Raw genomic sequence first — 16,167 nt, forward strand, 5'->3', positions numbered from 1 at the left:
TATAATCCAGTTCCTTCTGTACAGCCAGGCCAGATAGCTGCTGCAACACTTCCTATTCCTGTTAGTTCTGAGTAGAATGAGGTTTTACTTGTTAAAGATAGCAGAGCTAACCAAACTGCTTGAAATTTGAGCCTATTTATTTACTGAGGATCTGCCGTTCAGTCCAAATGCCTTGATTCAACCTCCTTCCAAACAGTGAGGGAGGTATTTATCATCACAATACCTTAATTCAAGAATGTTCACAATGCACAGGCATGCTGGCTTTTCTCCCAACATGATTGCATTTTCTGTGGTAGCGTTATGGTTTTAAACTTTCCGAATGCCTACATTAGGGAATGGAATTGCAAGATCTAAGATAAGCCAGAATTCTCCAGTCTTCCTGGAACTACACAGTAACAGTAGAGCTTTAAGATTCTCTGGTCTGAATACCCATTTTGCAGCAAAGGAAGGCAGAATTTCTGTGATCCTTGAATGACGCACTTTGTGCTCATCTCATGAAAACTGCTTCTATGAATGTTGGGGCAAGGCCTTGCGAAATGATGAATATCGCCTTCTCAGGCAGTCTCCCACATCCTTGCAACAAAGCACTTCACCAATAATGTTCAGATGCAGTTTTCCCACTGGAGTTTCCACCAACATTGATGCAACAGTGACTAGACGTGTATATTAGTGAGTAGTTACACTTGTCTTTCTGCCTTTTCTGTCCTCCTTCCTATCTTTTGGCTCCCGGCATGAAATTCCTCCAGCCCTTAAAGGGGGTGGGGTCTACTTGCTTTTTGAAAAGGTAGAAGCACTAACTGAGCACAAACTTTGAACTTGTACTCTGCAATCACTTCTCATTTCTTACTGCTTCTTGAAGCTTTATAAAGTATATTGTCTAGATGTTTTCCCAAGAAACATGCAAGTTCAAACTCCAGCTGTTTGGCTTGTAAATATACTGGTAAACTCAGATTTTTGACCATAAATACTTGCAAAGCAAAGTACCTTGGGCTGAGGTTCTGATCTAGTATAAAAAGCATTCAAGGCAGACTGCTACAGGAGTTTGGCTATTTGGTTAAGACTGCCTATACTGGCCTCAACAAGTCTTTTATTTGCACCAAAGCCTGGATTGTTAGAGCACTTATTTGAACAGGTGGTTTATGAATTAACCTAACCTCACGTGATTGAAGGAAACCAATTTACACCTCCACAGTACTTTTAGGGAAACATAAGAAATAGCAGTAGGCCATATGGCCCCTCGAGCCTGCTCCGCCATTCAAAAAGATCATGGCTGACCTTCAACTTCAACTCCACTTTCCAGCCCTATCACCATATCCCTTGATTCCCCGAGAGTCCAAAAATCTATACATCTCAGCCTTGAATATACTCAACATCCACAGCCCTCTGGGGTAGAGAATTCCAAAGATTCACAAACTTTCTCGCGAGAAAGGGAGGAGGCGGAGGTGGCGTGGGGGGGCGCGAAGGAGGAAGCGGAAGCGGAGGGGATGGCGAGAGCGGGGGGCGCGAGAAAGGGTAGGAGCGGGTGCGAGTATGGCGGGCGGGGGGCGCGAGAAAGGGGAGCGAAGAGGGTGGCGGGCGGGGGCGCGAGAAAGGAGGAGCGGGTTGGCGTGGGGGGCGCTGAGAAGGGGAGGAGGCGGGACGGGGCAGAGACCCGTAAGTGGCGAGAATGTACGGTCGGGCGGAAGTTTGGTGTGAGGGTGCGCGAGAAAGGTGGAGCGGGGGTGGCGTGGAGGGCGGCGAAGAAGGGAGAGCGTGAGGGAGAGTCGATTTGGGTAGGGGGCGCGAGGAGCGGGTGGCGGGGGGGCGCGAGAAAGGGAGGAGCGGGTGGCGGGGGGGCGCGAGAAAGGGAGGAGCGGGTGGCGGGGGGGCGCGAGAAAGGGAGGAGCGGGTGGCGGGGGGGGCGCGAGAAAGGGAGGAGCGGGTGGCGGGGGGGCGCGAGAAAGGGAGGAGCGGGTGGCGGGGGGGCGCGAGAAAGGGAGGAGCGGGTGGCGGGGGGGCGCGAGAAAGGGAGGAGCGGGTGGCGGGGGGGCGCGAGAAAGGGAGGAGCGGGTGGCGGGGGGGGGCGCGAGAAAGGGAGGAGCGGGTGGCGGGGGGGCGCGAGAAAGGGAGGAGCGGGTGGCGGGGGGGGCGCGAGAAAGGGAGGAGCGGGTGGCGGGGGGCGCGAGAAAGGGAGGAGCGGGTGGCGGGGGGCGCGAGAAAGGGAGGAGCGGGTGGCGGGGGGGGCGCGAGAAAGGGAGGAGCGGGGTGGCGGGGGGGGCGCGAGAAAGGGAGGAGCGGGTGGCGGGGGGGCGCGAGAAAGGGAGGAGCGGGGTGGCGGGGGGGCGCGAGAAAGGGAGGAGCGGGTGGCGGGGGGGCGCGAGAAAGGGAGGAGCGGGTGGCGGGGGGGCGCGAGAAAGGGAGGAGCGGGTGGCGGGGGGGGCGCGAGAAAGGGAGGAGCGGGTGGCGGGGGGGGCGCGAGAAAGGGAGGAGCGGGTGGCGGGGGGGCGCGAGAAAGGGAGGAGCGGGAGGCGGGGGGGGCGCGAGAAAGGGAGGAGCGGGGTGGCGCGAGAAAGGGAGGAGCGGGGTGGCGCGAGAAAGGGAGGAGCGGGTGGCGCGAGAAAGGGAGGAGGAGCGGGTGGCGCGAGAAAGGGAGGAGCGGGTGGCGGGGGGGCGCGAGAAAGGGAGGAGCGGGTGGGGGGGGGGCGCGAGAAAGGGAGGAGCGGGTGGCGGGGGGGCGCGAGAAAGGGAGGAGCGGGGTGGCGGGGGGGCGCGAGAAAGGGAGGAGCGGGGTGGCGGGGGGGCGCGCGAGAAAGGGAGGAGCGGGTGGCGGGGGGGGCGCGAGAAAGGGAGGAGCGGGGTGGCGGGGGGGGCGCGAGAAAGGGAGGAGCGGGTGGCGGGGGGGGCGCGAGAAAGGGAGGAGCGGGTGGCGGGGGGGCGCGAGAAAGGGAGGAGCGGGTGGCGGGGGGGGCGCGAGAAAGGGAGGAGCGGGTGGCGGGGGGGCGCGAGAAAGGGAGGAGCGGGTGGCGGGGGGGGCGCGAGAAAGGGAGGAGCGGGTGGCGGGGGGGCGCGAGAAAGGGAGGAGCGGGTGGCGGGGGGGGGCGCGAGAAAGGGAGGAGCGGGTGGCGGGGGGGGCGCGAGAAAGGGAGGAGCGGGTGGCGGGGGGGGGCGCGAGAAAGGGAGGAGCGGGTGGCGGGGGCGCGAGAAAGGGAGGAGCGGGTGGCGGGGGGGCGCGAGAAAGGGAGGAGCGGGTGGCGGGGGGCGCGAGAAAGGGAGGAGCGGGTGGCGGGGGGGCGCGAGAAAGGGAGGAGCGGGTGGCGGGGGGGGCGCGAGAAAGGGAGGAGCGGGGTGGCGGGGGGGCGCGAGAAAGGGAGGAGCGGGTGGCGGGGGGCGCGAGAAAGGGAGGAGCGGGGTGGCGGGGGGCGCGAGAAAGGGAGGAGCGGGTGGCGGGGGGGCGCGAGAAAGGGAGGAGCGGGTGGCGCGAGAAAGGGAGGAGCGGGGTGGCGCGAGAAAGGGAGGAGCGGGTGGCGGGGGGCGCGAGAAAGGGAGGAGCGGGTGGCGGGGGGGCGCGAGAAAGGGAGGAGCGGGTGGCGGGGGGGGGCGCGAGAAAGGGAGGAGCGGGTGGCGGGGGCGCGAGAAAGGGAGGAGCGGGTGGCGGGGGGCGCGAGAAAGGGAGGAGCGGGGTGGGGCGCGAGAAAGGGAGGAGCGGGGTGGCGGGGGGCGCGAGAAAGGGAGGAGCGGGTGGCGGGGGGGCGCGAGAAAGGGAGGAGCGGGTGGCGGGGGGCGCGAGAAAGGGAGGAGCGGGTGGCGGGGGGCGCGAGAAAGGGAGGAGCGGGTGGTGGGGGGGCGCGAGAAAGGGAGGAGCGGGTGGCGCGAGAAAGGGAGGAGCGGGTGGCGCGAGAAGGGAGGAGCGGGTGGCGGGGGGCGCGAGAAAGGGAGGAGCGGGGTGGCGGGGGGGCGCGAGAAAGGGAGGAGCGGGGTGGCGGGGGGCGCGAGAAAGGGAGGAGCGGGTGGCGGGGGGCGCGAGAAAGGGAGGAGCGGGTGGCGGGGGGCGCGAGAAAGGGAGGAGCGGGTGGCGGGGGGCGCGAGAAAGGGAGGAGCGGGGTGGCGGGGGGCGCGAGAAAGGGAGGAGCGGGTGGCGGGGGGCGCGAGAAAGGGAGGAGCGGGTTGGCTGGGGGCGCGAGAAAGGGAGGAGCGGGTGGCGGGGGGCGCGAGAAAGGGAGGAGCGGGTGGCGGGGGGCGCGAGAAAGGGAGGAGCGGGTGGCGGGGGGCGCGAGAAAGGGAGGAGGCGGGTGGCGGGGGGGCGCGAGAAAGGGAGGAGCGGTTGGCTGGGGGCGCGAGAAAGGGAGGAGCGGGTGGCGGGGGGGCGCGAGAAAGGGAGGAGCGGGTGGCGGGGGAGCGAGAAAGGGAGGAGCGGGTGGCGCGAGAAAGGGAGGAGCGGGGTGGCGGGGGGCGCGAGAAAGGGAGGAGCGGGTGGCGGGGGGGCGCGAGAAAGGGAGGAGCGGTGGCGGGGGGGCGCGAGAAAGGGAGGAGCGGGTGGCGGGGGGGCGCGAGAAAGGGAGGAGCGGGTGGCGGGGGGGCCGAGAAAGGAGGAGCGGGTGGCGGGGGCGCGAGAAAGGGAGGAGCGGGTGGCGGGGGGCGCGAGAAAGGGAGGAGCGGGTGGCGGGGGGGCGCGAGAAAGGGAGGAGCGGGTGGCGGGGGGTCGCGAGAAAGGGAGGAGCGGGTGGCGGGGGGTCGCGAGAAAGGGAGGAGCGGGTGGCGGGGCGGACGCGAGAAAGGGAGGAGCGGGGTGGCGGGGGGTCGCGAGAAAGGGAGGAGCGGGTGGCGGGGGGGCGCGAGAAAGGGAGGAGCGGGGGGTGGGCGGGGGGGCGCGAGAAAGGGAGGAGCGGGGTGGCGGGGGGGGCGCGAGAAAGGGAGGAGCGGGTGGCGGGGGGGCGCGAGAAAGGGAGGAGCGGGTGGCGGGGGGGCGCGAGAAAGGGAGGAGCGGGTGGCGGGGGGGCGCGAGAAAGGGAGGAGCGGGTGGCGGGGGGGCGCGAGAAAGGGAGGAGCGGGTGGCGGGGGGGCGCGAGAAAGGGAGGAGCGGGGGGTGGCGGGGGGGCGCGAGAAAGGGAGGAGCGGGTGGCGGGGGGGCGCGAGAAAGGGAGGAGCGGGGCGGGGGGCGCGTGAGGGAGGCGGGGGCGGGGGGCGCGAGAATGGGAGGAGCGGGTGGCGGGGGGGCGCGGGAAAGGGAGGAGCGGGTGGCGGGGGGGGCGCGGGAAAGGGAGGAGCGGGTGGCGGGGGGGCGCGAGAAAGGGAGGAGCGGGGTGGCGGGGGGGCGCGAGAAAGGGAGGAGCGGGGTGGCGGGGGGGGCGCGAGAAAGGGAGGAGCGGGTGGCGGGGGGGGCGCGAGAAAGGGAGGAGCGGGTGGCGGGGGGGCGCGAGAAAGGGAGGAGCGGGTGGCGGGGGGGGCGCGAGAATGGGAGGAGCGGGTGGCGGGGGGGCGCGGGAAAGGGAGGAGCGGGTGGCGGGGGGGCGCGGGAAAGAGAGGAGCGGGTGGCGGGGGGGGCGCGGGAAAGGGAGGAGCGGGTGGCGGGAGAAAGGGAGGAGCGGGTGGCGCGAGAAAGGGAGGAGCGGGTGGCGGGGGGGCGCGAGAAAGGGAGGAGCGGGTGGCGGGGGGGCGCGAGAAAGGGAGGAGCGGGGTGGCGGGGGGGCGCGAGAAAGGGAGGAGCGGGTGGCGGGGGGGCGCGAGAAAGGGAGGAGCGGGTGGGGTGGGGGCACGAGAAAGGGAGGAGCGGGGTGGCGGGGGTCGCGAGAAAGGGAGGAGCGGGTGGCGGGGGGTCGCGAGAAAGGGAGGAGCGGGTGGCGGGGGGTCGCGAGAAAGGGAGGAGCGGGGTGGCGGGGGGTCGCGAGAAAGGGAGGAGCGGGTGGCGGGGGGGCGCGAGAAAGGGAGGAGCGGGTGGCGGGGGGGCGCGAGAAAGGGAGGAGCGGGTGGCGGGGGGGCGCGAGAAAGGGAGGAGCGGGTGGCGGGGGGGCGCGAGAAAGGGAGGAGCGGGTGGCGGGGGGGCGCGAGAAAGGGAGGAGCGGGTGGCGGGGGGGCGCGAGAAAGGGAGGAGCGGGTGGCGGGGGGGCGCGAGAAAGGGAGGAGCGGGTGGCGGGGGGGCGCGAGAAAGGGAGGAGCGGGTGGCGGGGGGGGCGCGAGAAAGGGAGGAGCGGGTGGCGGGGGGGGCGCGAGAAAGGGAGGAGCGGGTGGCGGGGTGGGGGCGCGAGAAAGGGAGGAGCGGGGTGGCGGGGGGGGGCGCGAGAAAGGGAGGAGCGGGTGGCGGGGGGGGGCGCGAGAAAGGGAGGAGCGGGTGGCGGGGGGGCGCGAGAAAGGGAGGAGCGGGTGGCGGGGGGGCGCGAGAAAGGGAGGAGCGGGGTGGCGGGGGGGGGCGCGAGAATGGGAAGAGCGGGGTGGCGGGGGGGCGCGGGAAAGGGAGGAGCGGGTGGCGGGGGGGGCGCGGGAAAGGGAGGAGCGGGTGGGGTGGGGGCACGAGAAAGGGAGGAGCGGGTGGCGGGGGGGCGCGAGAAAGGGAGGAGCGGGTGGCGGGGGGTCGCGAGAAAGGGAGGAGCGGGGTGGCGGGGGGGTCGCGAGAAAGGGAGGAGCGGGGTGGCGGGGGGTCGCGAGAAAGGGAGGAGCGGGTGGCGGGGGGGTCGCGAGAAAGGGAGGAGCGGGTGGCGGGGGGGCGCGAGAAAGGGAGGAGCGGGTGGCGGGGGGGGCGCGAGAAAGGGAGGAGCGGGTGGCGGGGGGGGCGCGAGAAAGGGAGGAGCGGGGTGGCGGGGGGGCGCGAGAAAGGGAGGAGCGGGGTGGCGGGGGGGGCGCGAGAAAGGGAGGAGCGGGTGGCGGGGGGGCGCGAGAAAGGGAGGAGCGGGTGGCGGGGGGGCGCGAGAAAGGGAGGAGCGGGTGGCGGGGGGGCGCGAGAAAGGGAGGAGCGGGTGGCGGGGGGGCGCGAGAATGGGAGGAGCGGGTGGCGGGGGGGCGCGGGAAAGGGAGGAGCGGGTGGCGGGGGGGCGCGGGAAAGGGAGGAGCGGGTGGCGGGGGGGCGCGGGAAAGGGAGGAGCGGGTGGCGGGGGGGCGCGAGAAAGGGAGGAGCGGGTGGCGGGGGGGGCGCGAGAAAGGGAGGAGCGGGGTGGCGGGGGGGCGCGAGAAAGGGAGGAGCGGGTGGCGGGGGGGCGCGAGAAAGGGAGGAGCGGGTGGCGGGGGGGCGCGAGAAAGGGAGGAGCGGGTGGCGGGGGGGCGCGAGAAAGGGAGGAGCGGGTGGCGGGGGGGCGCGAGAAAGGGAGGAGCGGGTGGCGGGGGGGCGCGAGAAAGGGAGGAGCGGGTGGCGGGGGGGCGCGAGAAAGGGAGGAGCGGGGTGGCGGGGGGGCGCGAGAAAGGGAGGAGCGGGTGGCGCGAGAAAGGGAGGAGCGGGTGGCGGGGGGGCGCGAGAAAGGGAGGAGCGGGTGGCGGGGGGGCGCGAGAAAGGGAGGAGCGGGTGGCGGGGGGCGCGAGAAAGGGAGGAGCGGGTGGCGGGGGGCGCGAGAAAGGGAGGAGCGGGTGGCGGGGGCGCGAGAAAGGGAGGAGCGGGTGGCGGGGGGCGCGAGAAAGGGAGGAGCGGGTGGCGGGGGGCGCGAGAAAGGGAGGAGCGGGTGGCGGGGGGCGCGAGAAAGGGAGGAGCGGGTGGCGGGGGGGCGCGAGAAAGGGAGGAGCGGGGTGGCGGGGGGGCGCGAGAAAGGGAGGAGCGGTTGGCTGGGGGCGCGAGAAAGGGAGGAGCGGGTGGCGGGGGGCGCGAGAAAGGGAGGAGCGGGTGGCGGGGGGCGCGAGAAAGGGAGGAGCGGGTGGCGGGGGGCGCGAGAAAGGGAGGAGCGGGTGGCGGGGGGCGCGAGAAAGGGAGGAGCGGTTGGCTGGGGGGCGCGAGAAAGGGAGGAGCGGGTGGCGGGGGGGCGCGAGAAAGGGAGGAGCGGGTGGCGGGGGGAGCGAGAAAGGGAGGAGCGGGTGGCGCGAGAAAGGGAGGAGCGGGTGGCGGGGGGCGCGAGAAAGGGAGGAGCGGGGTGGCGGGGGCGCGAGAAAGGGAGGAGCGGGTGGCGGGGGGGCGCGAGAAAGGGAGGAGCGGGTGGGGTGGGGGCACGAGAAAGGGAGGAGCGGGTGGCGGGGGGCGCGAGAAAGGGAGGAGCGGGTGGCGGGGGGTCGCGAGAAAGGGAGGAGAGGGTGGCGGGGGGTCGCGAGAAAGGAGGAGCGGGTGGCGGGGGGTCGCGAGAAAGGGAGGAGCGGGTGGCGGGGGGGGTCGCGAGAAAGGGAGGAGCGGGTGGCGGGGGGGGGCGCGAGAAAGGGAGGAGCGGGTGGCGGGGGGGGCGCGAGAAAGGGAGGAGCGGGTGGCGGGGGGGCGCGAGAAAGGGAGGAGCGGGGTGGCGGGGGGGCGCGAGAAAGGGAGGAGCGGGTGGCGGGGGGGCGCGAGAAAGGGAGGAGCGGGGTGGCGGGGGGGCGCGAGAAAGGGAGGAGCGGGTGGCGGGGGGGCGCGAGAAAGGGAGGAGCGGGTGGCGGGGGGGGCGCGAGAAAGGGAGGAGCGGGGTGGCGGGGGGGGCGCGAGAAAGGGAGGAGCGGGTGGCGGGGGGGCGCGAGAAAGGGAGGAGCGGGGTGGCGGGGGGGGCGCGAGAAAGGGAGGAGCGGGTGGCGGGGGGGGCGCGAGAAAGGGAGGAGCGGGTGGCGGGGGGGGCGCGAGAATGGGAGGAGCGGGTGGCGGGGGGGGCGCGGGAAAGGGAGGAGCGGGTGGCGGGGGGGCGCGGGAAAGGGAGGAGCGGGTGGCGGGGGGGGCGCGAGAAAGGGAGGAGCGGGTGGCGGGGGGGCGCGAGAAAGGGAGGAGCGGGTGGCGGGGGGGGCGCGAGAATGGGAGGAGCGGGGTGGCGGGGGGGCGCGGGAAAGGGAGGAGCGGGTGGCGGGGGGGGCGCGGGAAAGGGAGGAGCGGGTGGCGGGGGGGGCGCGGGAAAGGGAGGAGCGGGTGGCGGGGGGGAGCGAGAAAGGGAGGAGCGGGTGGCGCGAGAAAGGGAGGAGCGGGTGGCGGGGGGCGCGAGAAAGGGAGGAGCGGGTGGCGGGGGGCGCGAGAAAGGGAGGAGCGGGTGGCGGGGGGCGCGAGAAAGGGAGGAGCGGGTGGCGGGGGGCGCGAGAAAGGGAGGAGCGGGTGGGGGTGGGGGCACGAGAAAGGGAGGAGCGGGTGGGGTGGGGGCACGAGAAAGGGAGGAGCGGGGTGGCGGGGGGTCGCGAGAAAGGGAGGAGCGGGGTGGCGGGGGGTCGCGAGAAAGGGAGGAGCGGGGTGGCGGGGGGGGCGCGAGAAAGGGAGGAGCGGGTGGGGTGGGGGCACGAGAAAGGGAGGAGCGGGGTGGCGGGGGGGTCGCGAGAAAGGGAGGAGCGGGGTGGCGGGGGGTCGCGAGAAAGGGAGGAGCGGGTGGCGGGGGGGGCGCGAGAAAGGGAGGAGCGGGTGGCGGGGGGGGCGCGAGAAAGGGAGGAGCGGGTGGCGGGGGGGGCGCGAGAAAGGGAGGAGCGGGTGGCGGGGGGGCGCGAGAAAGGGAGGAGCGGGTGGCGGGGGGGCGCGAGAAAGGGAGGAGCGGGTGGCGGGGGGGCGCGAGAAAGGGAGGAGCGGGGTGGCGGGGGGGGCGAGAAAGGGAGGAGCGGGGTGGCGGGGGGGCGCGAGAAAGGGAGGAGCGGGGTGGCGGGGGGGCGCGAGAAAGGGAGGAGCGGGGTGGCGGGGGGGGCGCGAGAAAGGGAGGAGCGGGTGGCGGGGGGGGCTCGAGAATGGGAGGAGCGGGTGGCGGGGGGGCGCGGGAAAGGGAGGAGCGGGTGGCGGGGGGGGCGCGGGAAAGGGAGGAGCGGGGTGGCGGGGGGGCGCGGGAAAGGGAGGAGCGGGTGGCGGGGGGGGCGCGAGAAAGGGAGGAGCGGGTGGCGGGGGGGGCGCGAGGAAAGGGAGGAGCGGGGTGGCGGGGGGGCGCGAGAAAGGGAGGAGCGGGTGGCGGGGGGGGCGCGAGAAAGGGAGGAGCGGGTGGCGGGGGGGGCGCGAGAAAGGGAGGAGCGGGTGGCGGGGGGGGCGCGAGAAAGGGAGGAGCGGGGGTGGCGGGGGGGCGCGAGAAAGGGAGGAGCGGGTGGCGGGGGGGGCGCGAGAAAGGGAGGAGCGGGTGGCGGGGGGGGCGCGAGAAAGGGAGGAGCGGGTGGCGGGGGGGCGCGAGAAAGGGAGGAGCGGGTGGCGGGGGGGGCGCGAGAAAGGGAGGAGCGGGTGGCGGGGGGGCGCGAGAAAGGGAGGAGCGGGTGGGGGGGGGGCGCGAGAAAGGGAGGAGCGGTTGGCGGGGGGCGCGAGAAAGGGAAAACGGGTGGCGGGGGGCGCGAGAAAGGGAGGAGCGGGTGGCGGGGGGCGCGAGAAAGGGAGGAGCGGGTGGCGGGGGGCGCGAGAAAGGGAGGAGCGGGTGGCGGGGGGCGCGAGAAAGGGAGGAGCGGGTGGCGGGGGGGCGCGAGAAAGGGAGGAGCGGGTGGCGGGGGGGCGCGAGAAAGGGAGGAGCGGGTGGCGGGGGGCGCGAGAAAGGGAGGAGCGGGTGGCGCGAGAAAGGGAGGAGCGGGTGGCGGGGGGGCGCGAGAAAGGGAGGAGCGGGGTGGCGGGGGGGGCGCGAGAAAGGGAGGAGCGGGTGGCGGGGGGCGCGAGAAAGGGAGGAGCGGGGTGGCGGGGGGCGCGAGAAAGGGAGGAGCGGGGTGGCGGGGGGCGCGAGAAAGGGAGGAGCGGGTGGCGCGAGAAAGGGAGGAGCGGGTGGCGGGGGGCGCGAGAAAGGGAGGAGCGGGTGGCGGGGGGGCGCGAGAAAGGGAGGAGCGGGGTGGCGGGGGGGCGCGAGAAAGGGAGGAGCGGGGTGGCGGGGGGGCGCGAGAAAGGGAGGAGCGGGTGGCGGGGGGCGCGAGAAAGGGAGGAGCGGGTGGCGGGGGGCGCGAGAAAGGGAGGAGCGGGGTGGCGGGGGGCGCGAGAAAGGGAGGAGCGGGTGGCGGGGGGCGCGAGAAAGGGAGGAGCGGGTGGCGGGGGGCGCGAGAAAGGGAGGAGCGGGTGGCGGGGGGCGCGAGAAAGGGAGGAGCGGTTGGCTGGGGGCGCGAGAAAGGGAGGAGCGGGGTGGCGGGGGGCGCGAGAAAGGGAGGAGCGGGTGGCGGGGGGGCGCGAGAAAGGGAGGAGCGGGGTGGCGGGGGGCGCGAGAAAGGGAGGAGCGGGTGGGGTGGGGGCACGAGAAAGGGAGGAGCGGGTGGGGTGGGGGCACGAGAAAGGGAGGAGCGGGTGGCGGGGGGGCGCGAGAAAGGGAGGAGCGGGTGGCGGGGGGGCGCGAGAAAGGGAGGAGCGGGTGGCGGGGGGCGCGAGAAAGGGAGGAGCGGTTGGCTGGGGGCGCGAGAAATGGAGGAGCGGGGTGGCGGGGGGCGCGAGAAAGGGAGGAGCGGGTGGCGGGGGGAGCGAGAAAGGGAGGAGCGGGGTGGCGCGAGAAAGGGGAGGAGCGGGTGGCGGGGGGCGCGAGAAAGGGAGGAGCGGGTGGCGGGGGGCGCGAGAAAGGGAGGAGCGGGGTGGGGTGGGGGGCACGAGAAAGGGAGGAGCGGGGTGGGGGTGGGGGCACGAGAAAGGGAGGAGCGGGTGGCGGGGGGCGCGAGAAAGGGAGGAGCGGGTGGCGGGGGGGGCGCGAGAAAGGGAGGAGCGGGTGGCGGGGGAGCGAGAAAGGGAGGAGCGGGTGGCGGGGGGAGCGAGAAAGGGAGGAGCGGGTGGCGGGGGGAGCGAGAAAGGGAGGAGCGGGTGGCGGGGGGAGCGGGTGGCGGGGGGAGCGGGAAAGGGAGGAGCGGGTGGCGGGGGGAGCGAGAAAGGGAGGAGCGGGTGGCGGGGGGGAGCGAGAAAGGGAGGAGCGGGTGGCGGGGGGGAGCGAGAAAGGGAGGAGCGGGTGGCGGGGGGAGCGAGAAAGGGAGGAGCGGGTGGCGGGGGGAGCGAGAAAGGGAGGAGCGGGGTGGCGGGGGGGAGCGAGAAAGGGAGGAGCGGGTGGCGGGGGGAGCGAGAAAGGGAGGAGCGGGTGGCGGGGGGAGCGAGAAAGGGAGGAGCGGGTGGCGGGGGGAGCGAGAAAGGGAGGAGCGGGTGGCGGGGGGAGCGAGAAAGGGAGGAGCGGGTGGCGGGGGAGCGAGAAAGGGAGGAGCGGGTGGCGGGGGGAGCGAGAAAGGGAGGAGCGGGTGGCGGGGGGAGCGAGAAAGGGAGGAGCGGGTGGCGGGGGGAGCGAGAAAGGGAGGAGCGGGTGGCGGGGGGAGCGAGAAAGGGAGGAGCGGGTGGCGGGGGAGCGAGAGAAAGGGAGGAGCGGGTGGCGGGGGAGCGAGAAAGGGAGGAGCGGGTGGCGGGGGGGAGCGAGGAAGGGAGGAGCGGGTGGCGGGGGCAGCGAGAAAGGGAGGAGCGGGGTGGCGGGGGGGAGCGAGAAAGGGAGGAGCGGGTGGCGGGGGGGGGGGGAAGAGAGAAAGGGAGGAGCGGGTGGTGGGGGGGGGGGGGAAAGAGAGAAAGGGAGGAGCGGGTGGTGGCGGGGGGTGGAAGAGAGAAAGGGAGGTGCGGGTGGTGGGGGGGGGGGGGGGAAAGAGAGGGAGGAGCGGGTGGGGGAGGGAGAGAGAGAGAGGGAGGAGCGGGTGGGTGGGGGGGAAGAGAGAGAATGGGAGGTGCGGGTCGGGTGGGGGGAAGAGAGAGAATGGGAGGTGCGGGTCAGGTGGGGGGAAGAGAGAGGGAGGAGCGGGTCGCAGCGGTGGAAGAGAGAGAGAGGGAGGAGCGGGTCGCGGGGGGGGGAGGGAAGAGAGAGGGAGGAGCGGGTCGCGGGGGGGAGGGAAGAGAGAGGGAGGAGCGGGTCGCGGGGGGGAGGGAAGAGGGAGGGAGAGAGAGAGAGGGAGCAGTGGGTCGGGGGCAGGATGTGGGGGCGAGGGCGAGAGAGAGAGGGAGTGCAGGGTGGCGAGGGAGAAGGAGAGGTGGGGAGAGAAGGATGAGAGAGAATTTGCCACCAAAAAAGTCATCAATTTCTGACAAGTGCCCCCTATTGAAAGGACACCAATAAAGCAATTGGTTCACAATTAAAATTGCATGTGCGTTTACAATAGCATTCTATTCTGACAGTCAAAGCATGCCCACCAGTCATGAAATGCTTTAAGCAAACTGGTGGTCACCTCGTGATGCTGCTCGAGGGTCACCCAGGAACATACAAGTCCCCGGAAGAGGGGCAAGCATCTAGAGGACTGTCCACTGTCAATTTTACGCATCCTCAATCTGCCGATGCTGACTTTCATCAGGCTCAGTAACGGATCGACCAGGTCCTCCATCTGCTCGCCCCGCACCCGCCCCCCCCCCCCTTCTCCGGCAGACCAAAGATGAGAAATTCAGCCAGATCTATAGAAGCAGCCCCTTCAGGTGGTCAAACAGGGGCTGCAAACTCTGGCACTGCACATATATGCAAACGGTCGTTTCTTCCACTCCACAGTATAGGCATGTGGTTGAGGTATTCATGAAGTGGCTCAGTGACCTTTTTGATGCCACCGGGCTGTGCAACACTCTCCATCGCAAGTCCCCATCTGGATTGCCGTATAAAGAGCTCGCCACTGGGGACGCATGCCCTCTCCGATTTGCAAAAAGTTCCACCACGGTGCATCCGGGCAGAAGGCGAGGGCGAAGAAACGGAGAGTGTACAGCAGCAGTTTATGAAGAAAATCTCTCTGTGCAGAGTGAAATGGCACAGAGGGAATTTCCAAGAGAAGGCTCCAGCTGTGAGGTGGAGGATCCTCATGGAAGTTTCAGGGCTTCATGCCGTTGAACACTCTATTAGAATAGGGGTGACCGTGTTAGTGTGAAATGTTGTATCTGTTTGCCTGTGTCTTACGCCAGTGATCAGTTTTTGTTTTGTATAATGTGCATTTATTGTGTGATGTGTGTATTTTCAGTACAACTTGTATTTTTGTGAGTTCCTGCGTTTATTTTTAAAGGGTGTCGACGGTATGCTTGAGAATATTTGTTGTGGGGATGTGTATTCGTGGTTGTGTTTGTTGAATGTCTGTACTGGATTTTAAGTGATGTGTGGCTCAATTTATTGATGTAAGTTTAATTGATTTTTTTTAAAAACAGTAGTTAGTTGGACAGATTTAGAAACTGAATGTGCTAATTAATGTGGTGAATTAATGTTGTTGGAAGATATAGCAGAGCTCATAGAAAAAGTTCAAGTAATTTAACTGAATGTTTAACTTGATTAATTTAGAAATGATAAAGTGCAAGTGTTGATGAAAATGTATAGCAGAGTGTAACTTGTACAAAAAGCATAACATTTTTTTAAAAAGTAATTTGGTGAGTTATATCAAAATGAGTTTTTTGTTTGCAGTTAAAGGAACAAATATACCCAATCTGAAGTTGGTGGCATCTCTGTTGCCATTTGGATGGCAGAGATCAGGTTGTGGGCTAGAGTGGATGTTGAGGTCAGGGCAGATTGATGTGAACTGTAGGTGAGGCTGGTAATGGATGGTGATCTAGGTCAGATACCAGAGGCCCACAAGATTGAAGAAAAAATGTTGACAGCAGGAAGTGGGTCACAGAATGGAGGCCCACTGAATGGGAGAAATGGACATTTCAAAGACAGGTTGGGGAGTGGATGCCCGCTGAACTCTTTCCAAAAAAAGCCAACCTCTGGCCTCTCTACCTCACCTGAATCCCCACTGAGCACCAACAGCTCCCAATAACCCTGGCATTACACCAGGTTACAGGGAGCTTTAAACATAGTTTAATGTGAGTTACAGCCATCACCAGAGTACAACAGAGAGAGGGAGGAGGAAGAGAGAAATAAGCCAAAACATCAAAACCAAAAAGGTTGAAGAAAACTAAGGAAGAGTAAAACAGAAAAAAAAACAAAAAAGGTGAATCAAGAAAGCAAACTGCAAAATAACCAAGGGAAAAGATCAGAAACAACACACAGGCAAAAAAAAAACACTTTAAACTAATTTTCCTAATGTTGTCGGTAAAAGATTTTCACTGCAAGCATCGCCGCATAATCTTGGGCATGAAGCGTGTCTGTCGGTCCCGGTAAAGTGCGCTGCCGGTTTGGCGGTTTAGTGAGCACTCACTGTCCGCACAGCTGGTTTTCCTCCCTCCTCCTCCTGCTGCCGCTGTCCTCCTCCTCCTCCTCTTCCTCTTCCTCCTGATCGTCCTCTCGGTAAAACTCGAACCGCTTCCACCCGTCTTCGCTTTTCACCCAGCACCCTCCCGGCGATCGCCAGTCCTGTCCTAAGAACGGCATCGTCCCCCTCCTCTGCGCCTGCCGCGTTTCAAAGTAAAACAATTTTAAACATGAAACGGAGGCAACTTCAAAAAAAAAAATTTGTTTTTTTCCTTCACAGGGAGCCGTTACTTCACTTTTATTCCGTTATAATTCGAATTCTTCTCCCCCGTCAACCGCCGCTTCCTTTATCTCCTCTCGCGCCCCCACCGTTGCTTCTGTTATTGTTTACAAACCTTCCACATTCCCTCTTCCTTCGGACAGCCTTTATTGACGGAAGCGCAACAGCCCACAAGCATCGTCAACCCGCGGGTCCGGAAGTCCCGCCTACTTTCTCCCCGCCCGGCGTTGGTCGATCTAGCCAATGAAAAATTAGCTCTCGCGGTTGCTGGCCCGAGAGTTGAGTTTTCATTGGTCTATTTAAAAGTCAATCATTGTGGAAATAGGGGCCGGGTGATTTTTTTTTTCCTTTCTCGCTCTCGTTCTGTTTCGTGTGGCTTTGCAGAAACCCTTCACCGAGTTCACCTAATCAGTATTTTTTCTGTTCATTTATTTTTTTTGAGTTTGTGATAGTTGAAGAGCGCAATTTGTAAAAAGAACCCGGCGGGGTAGGTGAAATGTTTAATTTAAATATATATATATATTTTATTCTATTGCTGTGTCTAAGAGAAATATTGTGATGTGGAGATGCCGGTGATGGATTGGGGTTGACAACTGTAAGGAATCTTACAACACCAGGTTATAGTCCAACTGTTTTAAAATATTGTGGATGGAGCTGTTAACTTTTAAAGTACAGCAAGTTATTGGGCAGGTAATAACATGAGTTAGAGAATAAAATGTCCTGCCAAGAGAATGTAAATCAACGTACGATTGGTGTAACTGATAGTTTAAAATAAAATTTCCAATTATGTTCTACTAAATGCTAACTGATGAC

The 16,167-nt window shown here is 67.1% G+C and overlaps 1 protein-coding gene across 2 annotated transcripts in view; it reads right to left on the minus strand.

Moving 5' to 3' along the window:
• The window catches only part of fbxo25 (F-box protein 25), a 60,881-nt gene extending 45,361 nt beyond the window's left edge, over window positions 1-15,520 (minus strand). The window contains exons 1-2 of one of the 2 annotated variants that reach the window (XM_067984188.1): window positions 15,470-15,520; window positions 15,082-15,272 (exon numbers count right to left, since the gene is read on the minus strand). In XM_067984188.1, the coding sequence (XP_067840289.1) occupies window positions 15,082-15,272; window positions 15,470-15,478 (200 nt within the window). In that variant the 5' untranslated portion in view covers window positions 15,479-15,520. The remainder of the gene's footprint in view (window positions 1-15,081; window positions 15,273-15,469) is intronic. The other variant, XM_067984189.1, reaches the window with a different exon arrangement.
• Window positions 15,521-16,167: the final 647 nt, after the last annotated feature.

This window comes from Heptranchias perlo, chromosome 5, assembly GCF_035084215.1.
Source record: "Heptranchias perlo isolate sHepPer1 chromosome 5, sHepPer1.hap1, whole genome shotgun sequence".
Classification (NCBI taxonomy): domain Eukaryota; kingdom Metazoa; phylum Chordata; class Chondrichthyes; order Hexanchiformes; family Hexanchidae; genus Heptranchias; species Heptranchias perlo.